General features: G+C 42.8%; 1 protein-coding gene across 1 annotated transcript in view; it reads right to left on the reverse strand.

The window, feature by feature from the left end:
• Nucleotides 1-12,997, reverse strand: part of LOC102772336 (chromosome unknown open reading frame, human C9orf3) — a 341,200-nt gene that overhangs the window by 267,574 nt on the left and 60,629 nt on the right. Inside the window, 1 exon segment of the mRNA XM_015564262.1 lies at nt 3,101-3,254. Within this exon segment, the coding sequence (XP_015419748.1) occupies nt 3,101-3,254 (154 nt within the window).

Here is a 12,997-nt window from a genome sequence, read left to right on the forward strand (position 1 = left end):
CTCTTTTCCTCCCGGAATTCCACTCTCTCTAAAAATCAATGGAAAAAAATATCCTTGGATGAGGATTAACAACAACAACAACAAAAGTTCAGTGACCAATACTTTGGCCAAATTTCTGGGACCCAGATGAACACATTAGGCAAATAAAAACCTATAGTATCTAAGGCCCCTGTGAAAGTTACGTTTCCGTGAATTGAACTAGTGGTCTGAGGAAGGCTTGAGGTAGAAAGGGGGGTTGGGAAAGACAAGGGGACCAGATGTGAACATAACCAAAAACAGTGCAGTTGGCACTTCAGAGCACCTTTGTTGGCAAACTTAGCGTAGAGCCAGAGATTTAATGGATCAAAACACAAAGCCACCCTCTGATGACTAAAGACAGCACACATGAAGCACGCAGCCAGGGAAGGATTAAGCAAATGTAAGCTATTATTTTATCAGCAGCACATTTCTGATGGACAAGCACAGTGATAAATGAAGGGAAAACTTAGTCGTAGCATGTCAGACATGGAGGGGAGTGTGGGAGGGACTTCATCCACCAGGCCCCCCGCTTCCACACTAGCACCAGCTTCCCCGCAGTGGCACCCATGCCCTGGGGCTCCAGCCAATCTGACTGGCTGGTCACTCTGGACTTTCTCTTTAGAGTCTGCTTTCCCACAGAGGGGGGACTTTGCCCCTCAGGAAGCCTGTGTGCATCTGTGTTGTGGAGGCTTGCAGTGGTCAGCTGCGTGGAGGCCTGTCTCATTTGGAGATGGACCAGTAGAAACCCCATTAACACTGTACACCTGAGCCTGTCCTCAGTCCAGCTTCTGTCAATAATAAAACCTTTCTTTTGTTCTCCTGTCTCTCAATTGGTTCTGAACTCAGGAGGACAAGAGAGGGGTTGTGTTTGCCCCATCCCCTAACCCCTAACAGGGATACCGAAGTCCTATCTTCCCAGAATCCCCACTTCACTTGCCATGTCCTCCTCCATCACAATTACGGATGCAAGAGGCGTGAACAGCCATCTCAGCTGCTTCTGGGCAGCAGGGAGCACGCACAGGGGACGCTTGCTGCCCGCTCCCCACTCGGATCTCTGCGGATGTGGCTGGGGGACAGAATAGCAGACGTCTTTCTCTGTCTTCCCCTAGCCTTCCTCAGGCACACATTTTCCAACTGCACGCCTCTCACAGCGAATCAGGCCGTGCGGTGCGTGCAGAGTAGGGTGCTCCTTCCCAGGAAGAAACTGAGACGCTCCCTCCACGCCACACCCCCAGCGAACTCTGCATTCTACAGAGAAGGATGGTTCTGCCCACAGAAACGTACTTAGCCAACAGGCACGGCACCTCCAGGCTCAAAGGTAGTGCCTCAACTCCTGTTTTCTGTTACAACGTGAATCACTCCAATTGGCAACAGTGACTCAGTCCTGGCACTGACTCTCCAGGTGAGAGTGGACCAGACTCCGGGTGGGGCAGGGGTGTTATGTACAATTTTTAAAAGTCCCCAGGTAAGCCTCTGAATCACCTCTCCAGGGGGTTCGGCCCAGATGTGAATCCAGGTCTTATAACTCAGGAGGCATGAACAAGTCCCAGCTTCATTATTTTATCTATAAAATGGAGATAATAAAAACTATCTGTCATACAGGCTTATCCTCAGAACTAACCAAGATGACATTTAAATCAAGACTTTCCTGGATTTCAAACAGCCAATGGCTTCTGCATCAATTCAGGATAGGCTAGGATATGCTGCAATAACACACAATCCCAGTATCTTAGTCGCTTAACACAAACAAGTTATTTGTCACTCATACCAAGTCTACTGTGGATCCAAGTGACTACCCAAGGCACCTGTCCTCCATACTCAGAAATCTGGCTAATCAGAATTGCAAAATAAGGCCTACTGTGGGATTTCAGTGACAGGGGAAGAGGGCACTAGGTCTCACAAACCATTAAATATTCCCACATGAAAATAACATATGTCACTTCTGTCTACATCTCTTCTTCCCTCAGGAGTGCATAAGTAAAATTCAAAAAGCAATCTAGGATACTCTATATAGCTCAGGGAATACAGCCCAAAATATGGAAGTTACTAAATAAGAAGTGGAAATTACCTCCCTTCCTCCAAAAAGCAAAATGTAGGCAATAAGACATGCCCCTCGGAAGAGAGGGCTCGAAGGCTTTGTCTTCTAAGGACACCAGCCACCACCATCACTGCAAAAGCAACCTGGCCAAACAAAACCGACACAAAAGGAATTTGTCCTACGAGCATATCTTATCTGGCTTTCAAGGATGAGCTAACAACCATCTGTCCCATGATGCTGGGCGCTCTCCACCAGAGGGTACTGACTTAGTGACGACCTGTAAACGGGAAAATGATTAAACTGAGCTGGATGTAAAAGCTCTAGAATGAAGCGCGATATCACATGACATGACTAGCACACGCCTGTGCCAGTACGTGCAGTCCCCTTCTCCTCTTTGGCTCTCGAAGCCAGAAACAGCTGAACTTCTGGGAAAGCTGCAAGTGAATACCTAATGGCCTATACTGACTTTTAAAAAGTTTAAACTGATTTTCTCTGATCGACTCTGAAATAGAAGCAATTGCTACCGAAGTTAACAGAGCCCTGACCCAGCAGGATTCACATAACCCAAGGGCCTTGTGTCCGATGCTCCTGAGAAGGCTGCCCCACCAATGCACTGCTAACAGCAGTCACTGGAACCAAAGCAGCAGAGTGGACTACAAAGGAAGCCATCAAACAAGCAACTTCTTTTGATTAAGTTGTATTTTTGACTAAATAAGCACTGAAATCCAAAGTTAAAAGGTGTAGAAAGAAAGTACTGGATCTGAAGCTTCTGTTGACTTAACCAGATAAACAAAAATATTTCACCTGACTTCACAGAGGATTTCATAGGCATTTATTTTATTTTATTGTTCTTTCCGTGTAAACAATATGCCCACATTTCTACCTCTCAGCTCTCGTTCCCTCCCAGAGGGCTTTTCCTGCTTTGAGTAATCACAGTTTGGTTTAGTTTCTCAGCAGGGATGACTCACAGTCCCAGTGCTTGGAATAAGGGCATCATTCTGCTCCCTCGAGTGTCTGTTTTCCAGCAACATCCCAAATACAAACCTAAAGTCAGCCTCGGACAGCGAGAGGGACCTCTCTGCTGCCAGGTCACTTGGCGAGCAGGCCTCTGGCTTCACTTCTGTCCAGGCTCCCACCGCAATTGTGAAGGTGGAGGCTGGCATTGGCATGGTTACGTAGTAATGCCAGCTTGAGCACCCTATAAACAGAAAGAGAAAAATCACAATGAGACCCATGTATGTATGGTTCCAGACCTCACTTGTATCTTTTCTCTTCAGGCCGTTGAAGAACTTGTGTCCTAAGATGGTATGAGCCAGTTCTTGGAGGTGGGCCATGTCAACTGAAGGGGCACTATTCCAGGTCTCAGGAAAAGAGATGATAGTTTCAGGGCAACCAGGGAGGTTTGGATCTATTCCAAGCATCAGTTTGAAGCCATTCAAGTGAGGCTATAAGTATGAGGAATGGGGGACCAGCCCAATATATTAACAGATAAAAAGAATGAGGAATATAAAAAGACCTGAAGTTCCACAGTTAATTGGTGGTTGAGGTGGTCACTAACAGCTGCAAACACAAAAAAGTATAGGTTGTATGCTTCTAGAGAGGCCAAAACAATATCTTATTCATCCTATTGCCTCACACAGTACTTGGCATTAAAAAAAAATGCTCAGTTGAATGAATGGATGGATGATTAATGAACAAATGAATTGTCACTTCTATTCTGCTAAACTATTTTGTCTGAATTTAATTCAAGCCCATCTAAAATGGATAGATATAGCAGAATACAATGAGACTAAAGAAAGGAGAGACCTAGGTTTTAGTCCCAACTCTGAAGCTAATTAACTGTGGAAGTTCAGTCTCATACTAGTATTCCTCATCCTTTTTATCTGTCAGTATATTGGGCGGGTCCCCCATTCCTCACTGAGCAGATGAAAAGCAGGCCTGGGAAGGTTCTGTGGAGCCAAGAGTGCCAGCTAGTTGGAGCAAGGCTGGACTTACAGTTGGGGCTCCCCACCCAGCCAGGGGTGTGCCCCCAGTTAGTACACACCTTAGAGAAGGCTTTTACCAAGGAATAAATGATCGATAACGTGTAACACTATACTCCCTTACTCTGAGATAGGAAAATGACTTTCATGTTTCTGAAATCTGAATGTGTCATACAACCTGATTTTACATAGTATTTTTCTCTGAGCATCTGCTATAAATTGATGGTATGTGTTAAGAGGAATTACTATCACCTCATATTATGGAACACAGTTCTCCACTTCTCATGCTCCTCGTGTTCCATAATAGTAACACAACCTAGCCTCTCTCTCAGCCCCTCACTAACTCCATGGCAGGAGCTATTCTTCTTTCTTGTTTTAAGTGTCAGAGGGTTAGCCCTAGGTGCTTTGGATAGAGCGTCAGCCTGCAGACTGAAGGGTCCTGGGCTCAATTCTAGTCAAGGGCACATGCCTGGGGTTGTGGGCTCAATCTCCAGTAGGGGGCATGCAGGAGGCAGCCGATCAGTGATTCTCTCTCATCATTGATGTTTTTCTCTCTCTCCCTCTCCCTTCCTCTCTAAAATCAATAAAAAAACATATTTTTTTAAAAAGTTTTAGTCCGGTAGGCATGGCTCAGTGGTTGAGCGTCTGAGCCATGGAAGTCATGGTTCAATTCCCGGTCAGAGCCCATGCCTGGGTTGCAGGCTTAATCCCCAATGTGGGGCATGGAGGAGGCAGCTGATCGATGATTCTCTCTCATCACTGATGTTTCTATATCTTTCTTCCTTTCCCTTCCTCTATGAAATCAATAAAAATATATTTTAAAATGAAGTTTTAGAGGGTTAAACACTCATGGAGTGGGCTGTGGTGTCCAATTTGGTTAGTAAGTGGATAAGAAGTCATATTCAGGGTCCAAATGTTAACATGCCCACATTGGCCCTCAGAGCTAACATGACATTTTTCAAAGTACTCTACCAGTAAAAAACCAATAATAAAGGTTAGATTCTGACCTCCATATGCTTGGCTTCTGTATCTCTCAACTAGTTCTGAACTCAGGAAGGTAGAGAGTCATTATTTATTATCCTTAGAAAATGACAACTTAAATCCAAAAGAATATCCTGCAGAACTCCTCTAATGAAAAACAAAATTTTAAGTACAAAACAAAAATAAATGATATCAGCTGAATAAAAAATGATATGATATCAAGTTTGGAAGTCATTAGAGGAAATGTTTGAATGAGGAATATAGAAGGACATACTCAGAATGGCTGGGAACACATCACAGAGGTATCCATTCTCTCAAAACTGGTTATACCTTTCATTCTCTTCTGGAGTCAGAATGTCACTCTTAAAATCACTCATTCCACATCTGACTAAGAAGCTGAAGGCATGCTCCTCTTTTTTTTTTTTAATCTTTATTGTTGAAAGTATTACATATGTCCCCACCCCTCCCCTCCCCCCAACTCCTCCAGCCCATCCCCGCCTCCGGCCCCAGGCCCTCACCACCCCACTGTCTGTGTACATGGGTGCTCCTTTTTTATTTTTTTAAATAGCTTTATTTTTTTAATTGATTTTAGAAAAAGAGGAAGGGAGAACAAGAGAGAAAAGCATCAATGCATCAATGTGAGAGAGAAACATCAAACAGTTGCACCAGTAAGCACCTCGACCTGGATCAAATCCAAAATCTGGGTATGTACCCTGACCTAGAATCAAACCCATACCCTTCAGTGCACAGGATGATGCTCCAACCAACAGAACCACGCCTGCCAGGGCAAGGCATGCTCCTCTTTAAAGATGAGGGACTTCGAACAAGATGGCAGGGTAGGTAAACATGAAATAGGTACTTCCCTCCTCCCAGCCACATCATAATTAAAACTAAACTATAGAAAACCACCATTCCTTTCAGAATGCCTGAAATCTGGCTGGTTGGAAGCCCTACAACTAGGGACTTGAAGAAGAAGCCAAATTGAGACTGGTAGGAGGGGTAGAGACATGGAACAGGCTGGTCCCACACCCACATATGGCAGAGAAAAATCATTAGGGATATCTTGGCTGCAGAGATCCCCCCTGAATTCCCCGCTGAGAAGTGATGGGTCGCAGCCCCACACCAGGACCTCAGCCCAGGGTACCAGTGCCAGGAAGAGAAGTCCCCATAACTTCTGGCTGTAAAAATCAGCCGAGGATCATGGCTGAATGACATGAAGGCTGCTGGAGTCCCTGACAGTTCCTTTTAAAGGGTCCACACGCAGACTTACTCAGACTCATTCCCTCTGAGCTCTAGTGCTGGGCAGCAAATTAAAGGGCAACAGAGGCAGATGGGGAGGCACTGAATTGTTTGTTGAGCAAGAGCTGAGGGAAAGGGCAGCTTTCTTCCAGACAGATGTGCTGGCAAAAGCCATTGTTCCTTTGATGAGCCCTCCCCTTACAGAGCTGGCAGTCAGAGTCTCCATCAACCTGGCTAACACTGTTTTCCCCACCCTAGTGATTTCCTGAGGCTCTGCCCCACTCAACTTTCAAGCCCACCCAAGCTGTTTCCAGCGGCTTTTCCATACCAAAGGCCTGTCTTGGCTACTGTTTCAGTTTTTCCTAAAATCTCTCAAACAAGCAGCATCAGGCCTTGGTTCAGAGCTTGGCCTCTCCTGGGCACTTCCAAGCCCAGAACAAGTACCAGCCATCTGCTGACTGCTTTGTAGCTAATGCTGGGTGGCCCTGGGCAGTGGCTGACCTTGAATTGCACTTCCCTGGAGATCCCAGAGCCAGTGCACCCAGTGAATAGTTTCAGACCATGATGAAGCATCATTATCCAACCACTTTCATTAGCTACACACATAAAAGGCAGACTCAGTGGGCAGCAGAACCCTTCTAAAGTAAGTCCTTCTCTGTGGGGTGGGCCATAGCACAACTGATCATCCATAGTGGTCAGAGGTTGATGGTTGGTGGTCACAGACAGTTTTTGCAGCTGATTGACCTGGGGGTAAATCCCTCCTATTGACATGCCAACAGTAATCAAGGCTCAAGTATAAGAGAAGGGTTACACAGCCCACATGGGGGCACACCTTGAGTGTCCAGCTTAGGAGATTGTGGAAGCTATGCCACTGGGCCATATGGGACACCTACTATATTAGGCCACTCTACCCAGTCTGGGAGATGTAGCAGCTCTATCTCATACACAGAAACAGACACAGAGAGACTGCCAAAATAAGGAAACAAAGAAATATGCCCTGCCCTAACCAGTTTGGCTCAGTGGATAGAGCATCAGCCTGTGGACTGAAAGATCCCAGGTTCGATTCCGGCCAAGGGAACGTATCTTGGTTGCGGGCACATCCCCAGTAGGAGGTGTGCAAGAGGCAGATGATCAATGTTTCTCTCTCATCGATGTTTCTAACTCTCTATCCCTCTCTCTTCCTCTCTGTAAAAAATCAATAAAATATATATTAAAAAAAAGAAAAAGAAAAAAAGAAATATGTCTGAAAAGAAACAAAACTTCAGAAAAATAACTAAAAAAAATGGAGACAAGTAATCTACTAGACGCAGAGTTCCAAACACTGGTTATAAGGGGGCTCAAGGAACTTAGTGAGGACCTTAACAGCATAAAAAAGGACCAGTGAGAAATGAAGAATAACTTACAGGGAATCAACAGTAGAATGGATGAAGCTGAGAATCAAATCAACAATTTGGAATATAAGGAAGCAAAAAACACTCAATCAAAACAGTAAAAAGAAAAAAGAATCCAAAAACATGAAAATAGTGTAAGGAGCCTCTGGGACAACTTCAAGTGTATTAACATTCACGTCATGAGGATGCCAAAAAGGGAAGACAGAGCAAAAAATTGAAAATCTATTTGAAAAAGTAATGACAAAAAACTTACTTAATTTAGTGAAGGAAATAAACATACAAGTCCAGGAAGCACAGAAAATCCAAACAAAATGAACCCAAAGAGGCCCACATCAAGAAACATCATAATTTAAATGCAAAAGGTTAAAGATAAAAAGAGAATCTTAAAGGCAGCAAGAGAAAAGCAGTTAGTTACCTACAAGGGAGCTCCCATAAGACTGTCATCTGATTTCTCAACAGAAACTTTGCAGGCCAGAGGATAGGTAAGAAATATTCGAAGTGATGAAAAGTAAGGATCTACAACTAAGATTACTCTACCCAGCAAAACTATCATTTAGAATGGACAGACAGATAAAGAGAATCCCAGACAAGAAAAAGCTAAAGGAATTCATTACCACCAAACTAGTATTACATGAAATGTTAAAAAATTTTCTTTAGGAAGAAAAATAAAAAACATAAATAATAAAATGGCAATAAAGACATATCTATCAACAATTAAATATTAAATAAAAAAAAACAAAATAAATGAACAATCAGACCAGAAACAGATTCATAGATACAGAGAGTATTTTGACAGTTGCCAGATGGGAGGGTTGGAAAAGATGAAAAAATTAAGAAGTACAAATTTGTAGTTACAGAATAGTGACAAGAATGTAAAGTATAGCATAGGAATATAGACAATAATATTCTAATAACCATGTATGGTGTCGGATGGGTGTGAGATTTATCAGGATGATCACTTAGGAAGTTATGTAATATCTAATCACTGGGATGTACACCTGAAACTAATATAGTAATGTATGTCAACTGTAATTTAAAAATAAAAATGATTTTAAAATGAAAAGGAAAAAGACAAGATAACAAGCGTTGGCAAGGATGTGGAGAAAAGGGTGCAGCCACTATGGAAGAGAGTATAAAGGTTTCTCAAAAAATTAAAAATAGGACTACCACCTGATTCATCAATTCCACTTATGGGTATTTATCCAAAGGAAATGAAATCACTATCTCAAAGCGATACCTGCACTCTCATGTTCATTGCAGCATTATTTTCAATGACCAAGACATAGAAACAATCTAACTTCCAGAGTAATGCCTGGATAAAGAAAATGTGATACATACACACACACACACACACACACACACACACACACACATATAATTTATTCAGACATAAAAAAGGAAATCCTTCCATTTGTGACAACATGGATAGACCTGGAGAACATTATGCTAAATAAAGTAACTCAGACAGAGGAAGATAAATAGTGTATGAGATCTCACTTATCTGTGGAATCTAAAAAAAACCCACAAAAAACCAAACTCATAGAAACAGAGAGTAGATTGGTGACTGACAGGGGTGGGGGTTTGGGAAGACATTGAGGGGAAATGAGTGAGGGTGTTCAAAGTATGGAAACCTCTGGTTATGAGATAAATAAGTTCTGGGGATATTATGCACTGCAAGGTGACTGTTAAAAATACTCTATTGTATATAATTAACAAAACTGTATTGTATATAATTAACAATACTATAGTGTATATTTTATAGTTGCTAAGAGAGTAGATCTTCAGAGTTTTCACCACACACAATAAACTATGTGAGGTGATGGATGTGTTAACTAACCTTATTGTGGTAACCACTTCACAATATATTCATGTATCAAATCATCACATTGTGTACCTTCAACTTACAATGTTAGATGCCAATTATATCTCAAGAATTCTGGGGGTGGGGGGAGAAACACTATGTTTCTCATTTAGCATTGAATGTTTGACCTGATTTTTTTGCTGCCTCTCTGGTCCTTGTAGTACCATCCATCTAGCACATGGAGAGGAAAAGACTGCTTGGAAACAGCAGAAGCTGAAACTGCTTTCAATAGAGAATGCTGCTAGTGGAATAGAAGGTATCTGTTAGACGCCTACACAAGGTCATGGAGAAGCCTCACTCAGTGCCAATGACATCATGTCCCAGCACCTTTATCAGAATGCCTGTACACTCAAGGTGATGGGAGGAGGGTGGTGGAGGCCAGAACTGATGTGGCAGGGGAGAGGAAGGAGATTAGCAGTTTCAAAAACAAAGTCAGACACTTTAAATGATCTGGAGTTTGGGAGCAAAATAGCGAAAGTATTAACAGAATCTGAGTTAAATCCAACAAAAATATTTTAAAACTGTCATTACTCCCTCAGTCTTCTCTGAAGTTAAATCATGGGAGAAAAGGGATTTTTTTTGGGGGGGGGGAGGGAGGGGAAAATGTCTTGAAAACATCATCCAAACCCATATTTTAAATACTCAAGATGATTTTTTCCTATATAGCCCTCAAAATTTTTAATTTATTGATTCTTACAGTTCCTCTACTTCGTGGAGCTCATTGGGAATAAACTGCTTCATGCTTTAAGCTTTTAAAGCCAAAAACTCAGGATACCTAGTGACAGTCAAATAGGGCCAGATCAATAGCCTGGGCCAAACAAGAACCGGCCAGGCTCCCACTTCCCAAAGACCCTGGCTGGACTCTACAGAAGTTCCTCAAAGGTGTCCAGGCCTGGGCTTCTTGTCCAACCTGGGTGAAGGCTGAGGTCACCACAGTGACACCTGAATGCTTCCACTGCGCTGGGGAGGTTTTTACTGGTCCCTACCATCGGGACAAGTCTCATGGCCTCACGCTTTGAGCTGTCTGTTCATGGACTATTCCACAGAGCCGAATCTGGCATGAGGACGGCCCTCTGCCAAGGGAGCTAGCTGCTCAAAGGGCACCTGATCCCATCTTCAAACCAGACTGCAGACAAGGCAAAGGACCACATGGAGATACTGCCCCAGAATGCAGAGCACAAATTCCAAGAAAAGAGAAATAATTTCTGGATGGGCAATTGTTTGGGATAAGCCTACCTTGAAAAGAGAACTGGTGAAGAGCATGTCTCTTTTGAGTATGCCTACTGATGTAGTTCCAGCCCTGGAACTGACTACTTGGGTTCAGCTGCCTGCTCCACACTTACCAGTTTGACACATCACTTAATCTCTCGATGCATCAGAGTCCTCATCTATTAACAAGGGAATGATCATAGTGTCTATCTCAGAGGATTATGTGATTTAGGTTAGATGGTATACACAGAAATCACTAAGGCATAGTAACTGGCACATAGTAAGTGTTGAAGAAATCTTAACTGCTGTCGTCTTTATAGCTGCCTCCCCCTGTTGCTTGGGCTGACTTTCTGGAGGCAGAGACGAAAAATGTTGAAGGTATGGCTGCCACATGTGCACTGAAGCCTGTGGCCTGATGAGGCCCACATATGGGGTTTAAGGTTGAATGGCATTAAAACGCAGTGCACACAAAGCGATCCATTTAAGGAGAATGACAGCCCAAAAGGGGGCATACTGCATGACTTCATATAGAATGGGCCATTTGGAGACTATTTAAATGGTGTTTACTTTAAATGAGCCAACCTTGATGAAATAGACAGTGAATACCTTCATTTTCCTTTTTTATTCAATCCACTTGCCCTAGGCTCCCTTGCTACCCCAGCTGCAAAACAAAGAGAACATGCTGTACTTGAATTAAGCTGAGTTTTTCCTCTGCAAAGGCCAGAAGCCCATCATACCACTGGATAATTTCAGGGCCCGGCTTGGCATCATTACCAAGATGAACAGGGAGTGGAAGGGTGGGGACAATAGGAACGGGCCTAGAGGAAGTGGCGCTCCCAACTGCGCAGGCCTGAGCAGCCACCCAGCTAGCCTCCCTTCGGAGCTTCCACAGAAAGTTCCCAAAGGCTCTATGCCACCTTCTCAAACTGGAACTTATTTAAGGGGTGAAATTCTTAGACTTCAGTTGTCTCACTAGTAAGACAGAAATTTAATATCAGATATTGTTCTTATAATCACACTAGCAGCTGCTACAAGGTCCAAATAGACATTTTCATCTCTGAAATAGGGTTGAAATTGTCCTTAAAGGTAACTGTGTTTTTTTTTTTTTGTAGGAATGTTAAGTGTTTGAAATGGGTCACTTTTCAAATCATAGGAGGCAGTCTAAAATTTAGTTTTGAAAACACTTATCACTGAGAGTGTGAAAACAATTACAATAATTATTTTCGTCATTTACTGCTCTAAAAAACTGTCTTACGAATAGTTTGAAGATCCTGTCTTCCAAGGGAGGAAGAGGAAAGAGGGAAAAAAGAACGTGATGGAGTCGTCAGCTCAAGGTTAGGAAAGAGGGCTTTTTATGGAATGCCTGTGAAAACCTGTGCTAATCACTTGTGAAAATCATTTTTACAAAAAAGAAAAAAAGTGTGAGAAAAACATCAAGATACTGTGTCATCTTTACACATCAATCCTGCCCATTGATAGTAAATTCAATACAAAATGTATGTCCAGCCACTGTGCTCTGCTTAGGGGAGTCCTGGCCGCACCACCTCAGCACAGCAGAGGCAGCCTTACAGCTCAGCTCCCGAGGCCAAGGCAGATGATTTCTCTTTGCAAAGACAGGCTCTCAGCGAATGTCTTGTATTGAAAGAGTTGCTATTTTCACTGAAAATTAAAACAGGCACTTAATTCTTCCTATCAAAAGTGGATCAAAGAAGGTGAAGGGATTAGCCAAAGAACAAATATGCGTAACCCATATAGACACAGACAACAGTGTGGTGATGGCCAGAGGGAAGGGGGGGGGGCAGGCTAGTGGAGGTGGGGGAATGGGTACATCTGTATTAGTGTCAACCATTAAAAAGAAAAGTTAAAAAGAACACAAACTTTTCCACTGTAGGCTAGACAAATAGCATGAAGCACTCAGAAACTGATAAACGCTTTTATTTAGGTACCATATTTCTCTACTCAACAGTCCCTGCTGCTTTCCTACCTCAAGACTGTTTCTTTCTCTAGTCAATATTCTTAGTCTCAGAACTTCCTGCCCAAACTATTCCATACATCAAGCTATTTCATTGTTTTGGAACACCTTTGTATCACAAAGTAAAGATGCTTAGCAATATGTACAGGAATATGCATGGTTATAAGTACATGCAGACACACTCTTTATAATGTATGTGTTATGTATATTTTGTGTATTGATGACAATACATTTAATAGATCCGTAAAAAGGAGGGAGGGAGAGCTCCCAGTTTCAGTTGCTCTTCCTTTCTTGGCTTCCTGCATT

Source organism: Myotis davidii, unplaced genomic scaffold, assembly GCF_000327345.1.
Source record: "Myotis davidii unplaced genomic scaffold, ASM32734v1 scaffold190, whole genome shotgun sequence".
Classification (NCBI taxonomy): Eukaryota; Metazoa; Chordata; class Mammalia; order Chiroptera; family Vespertilionidae; genus Myotis; species Myotis davidii.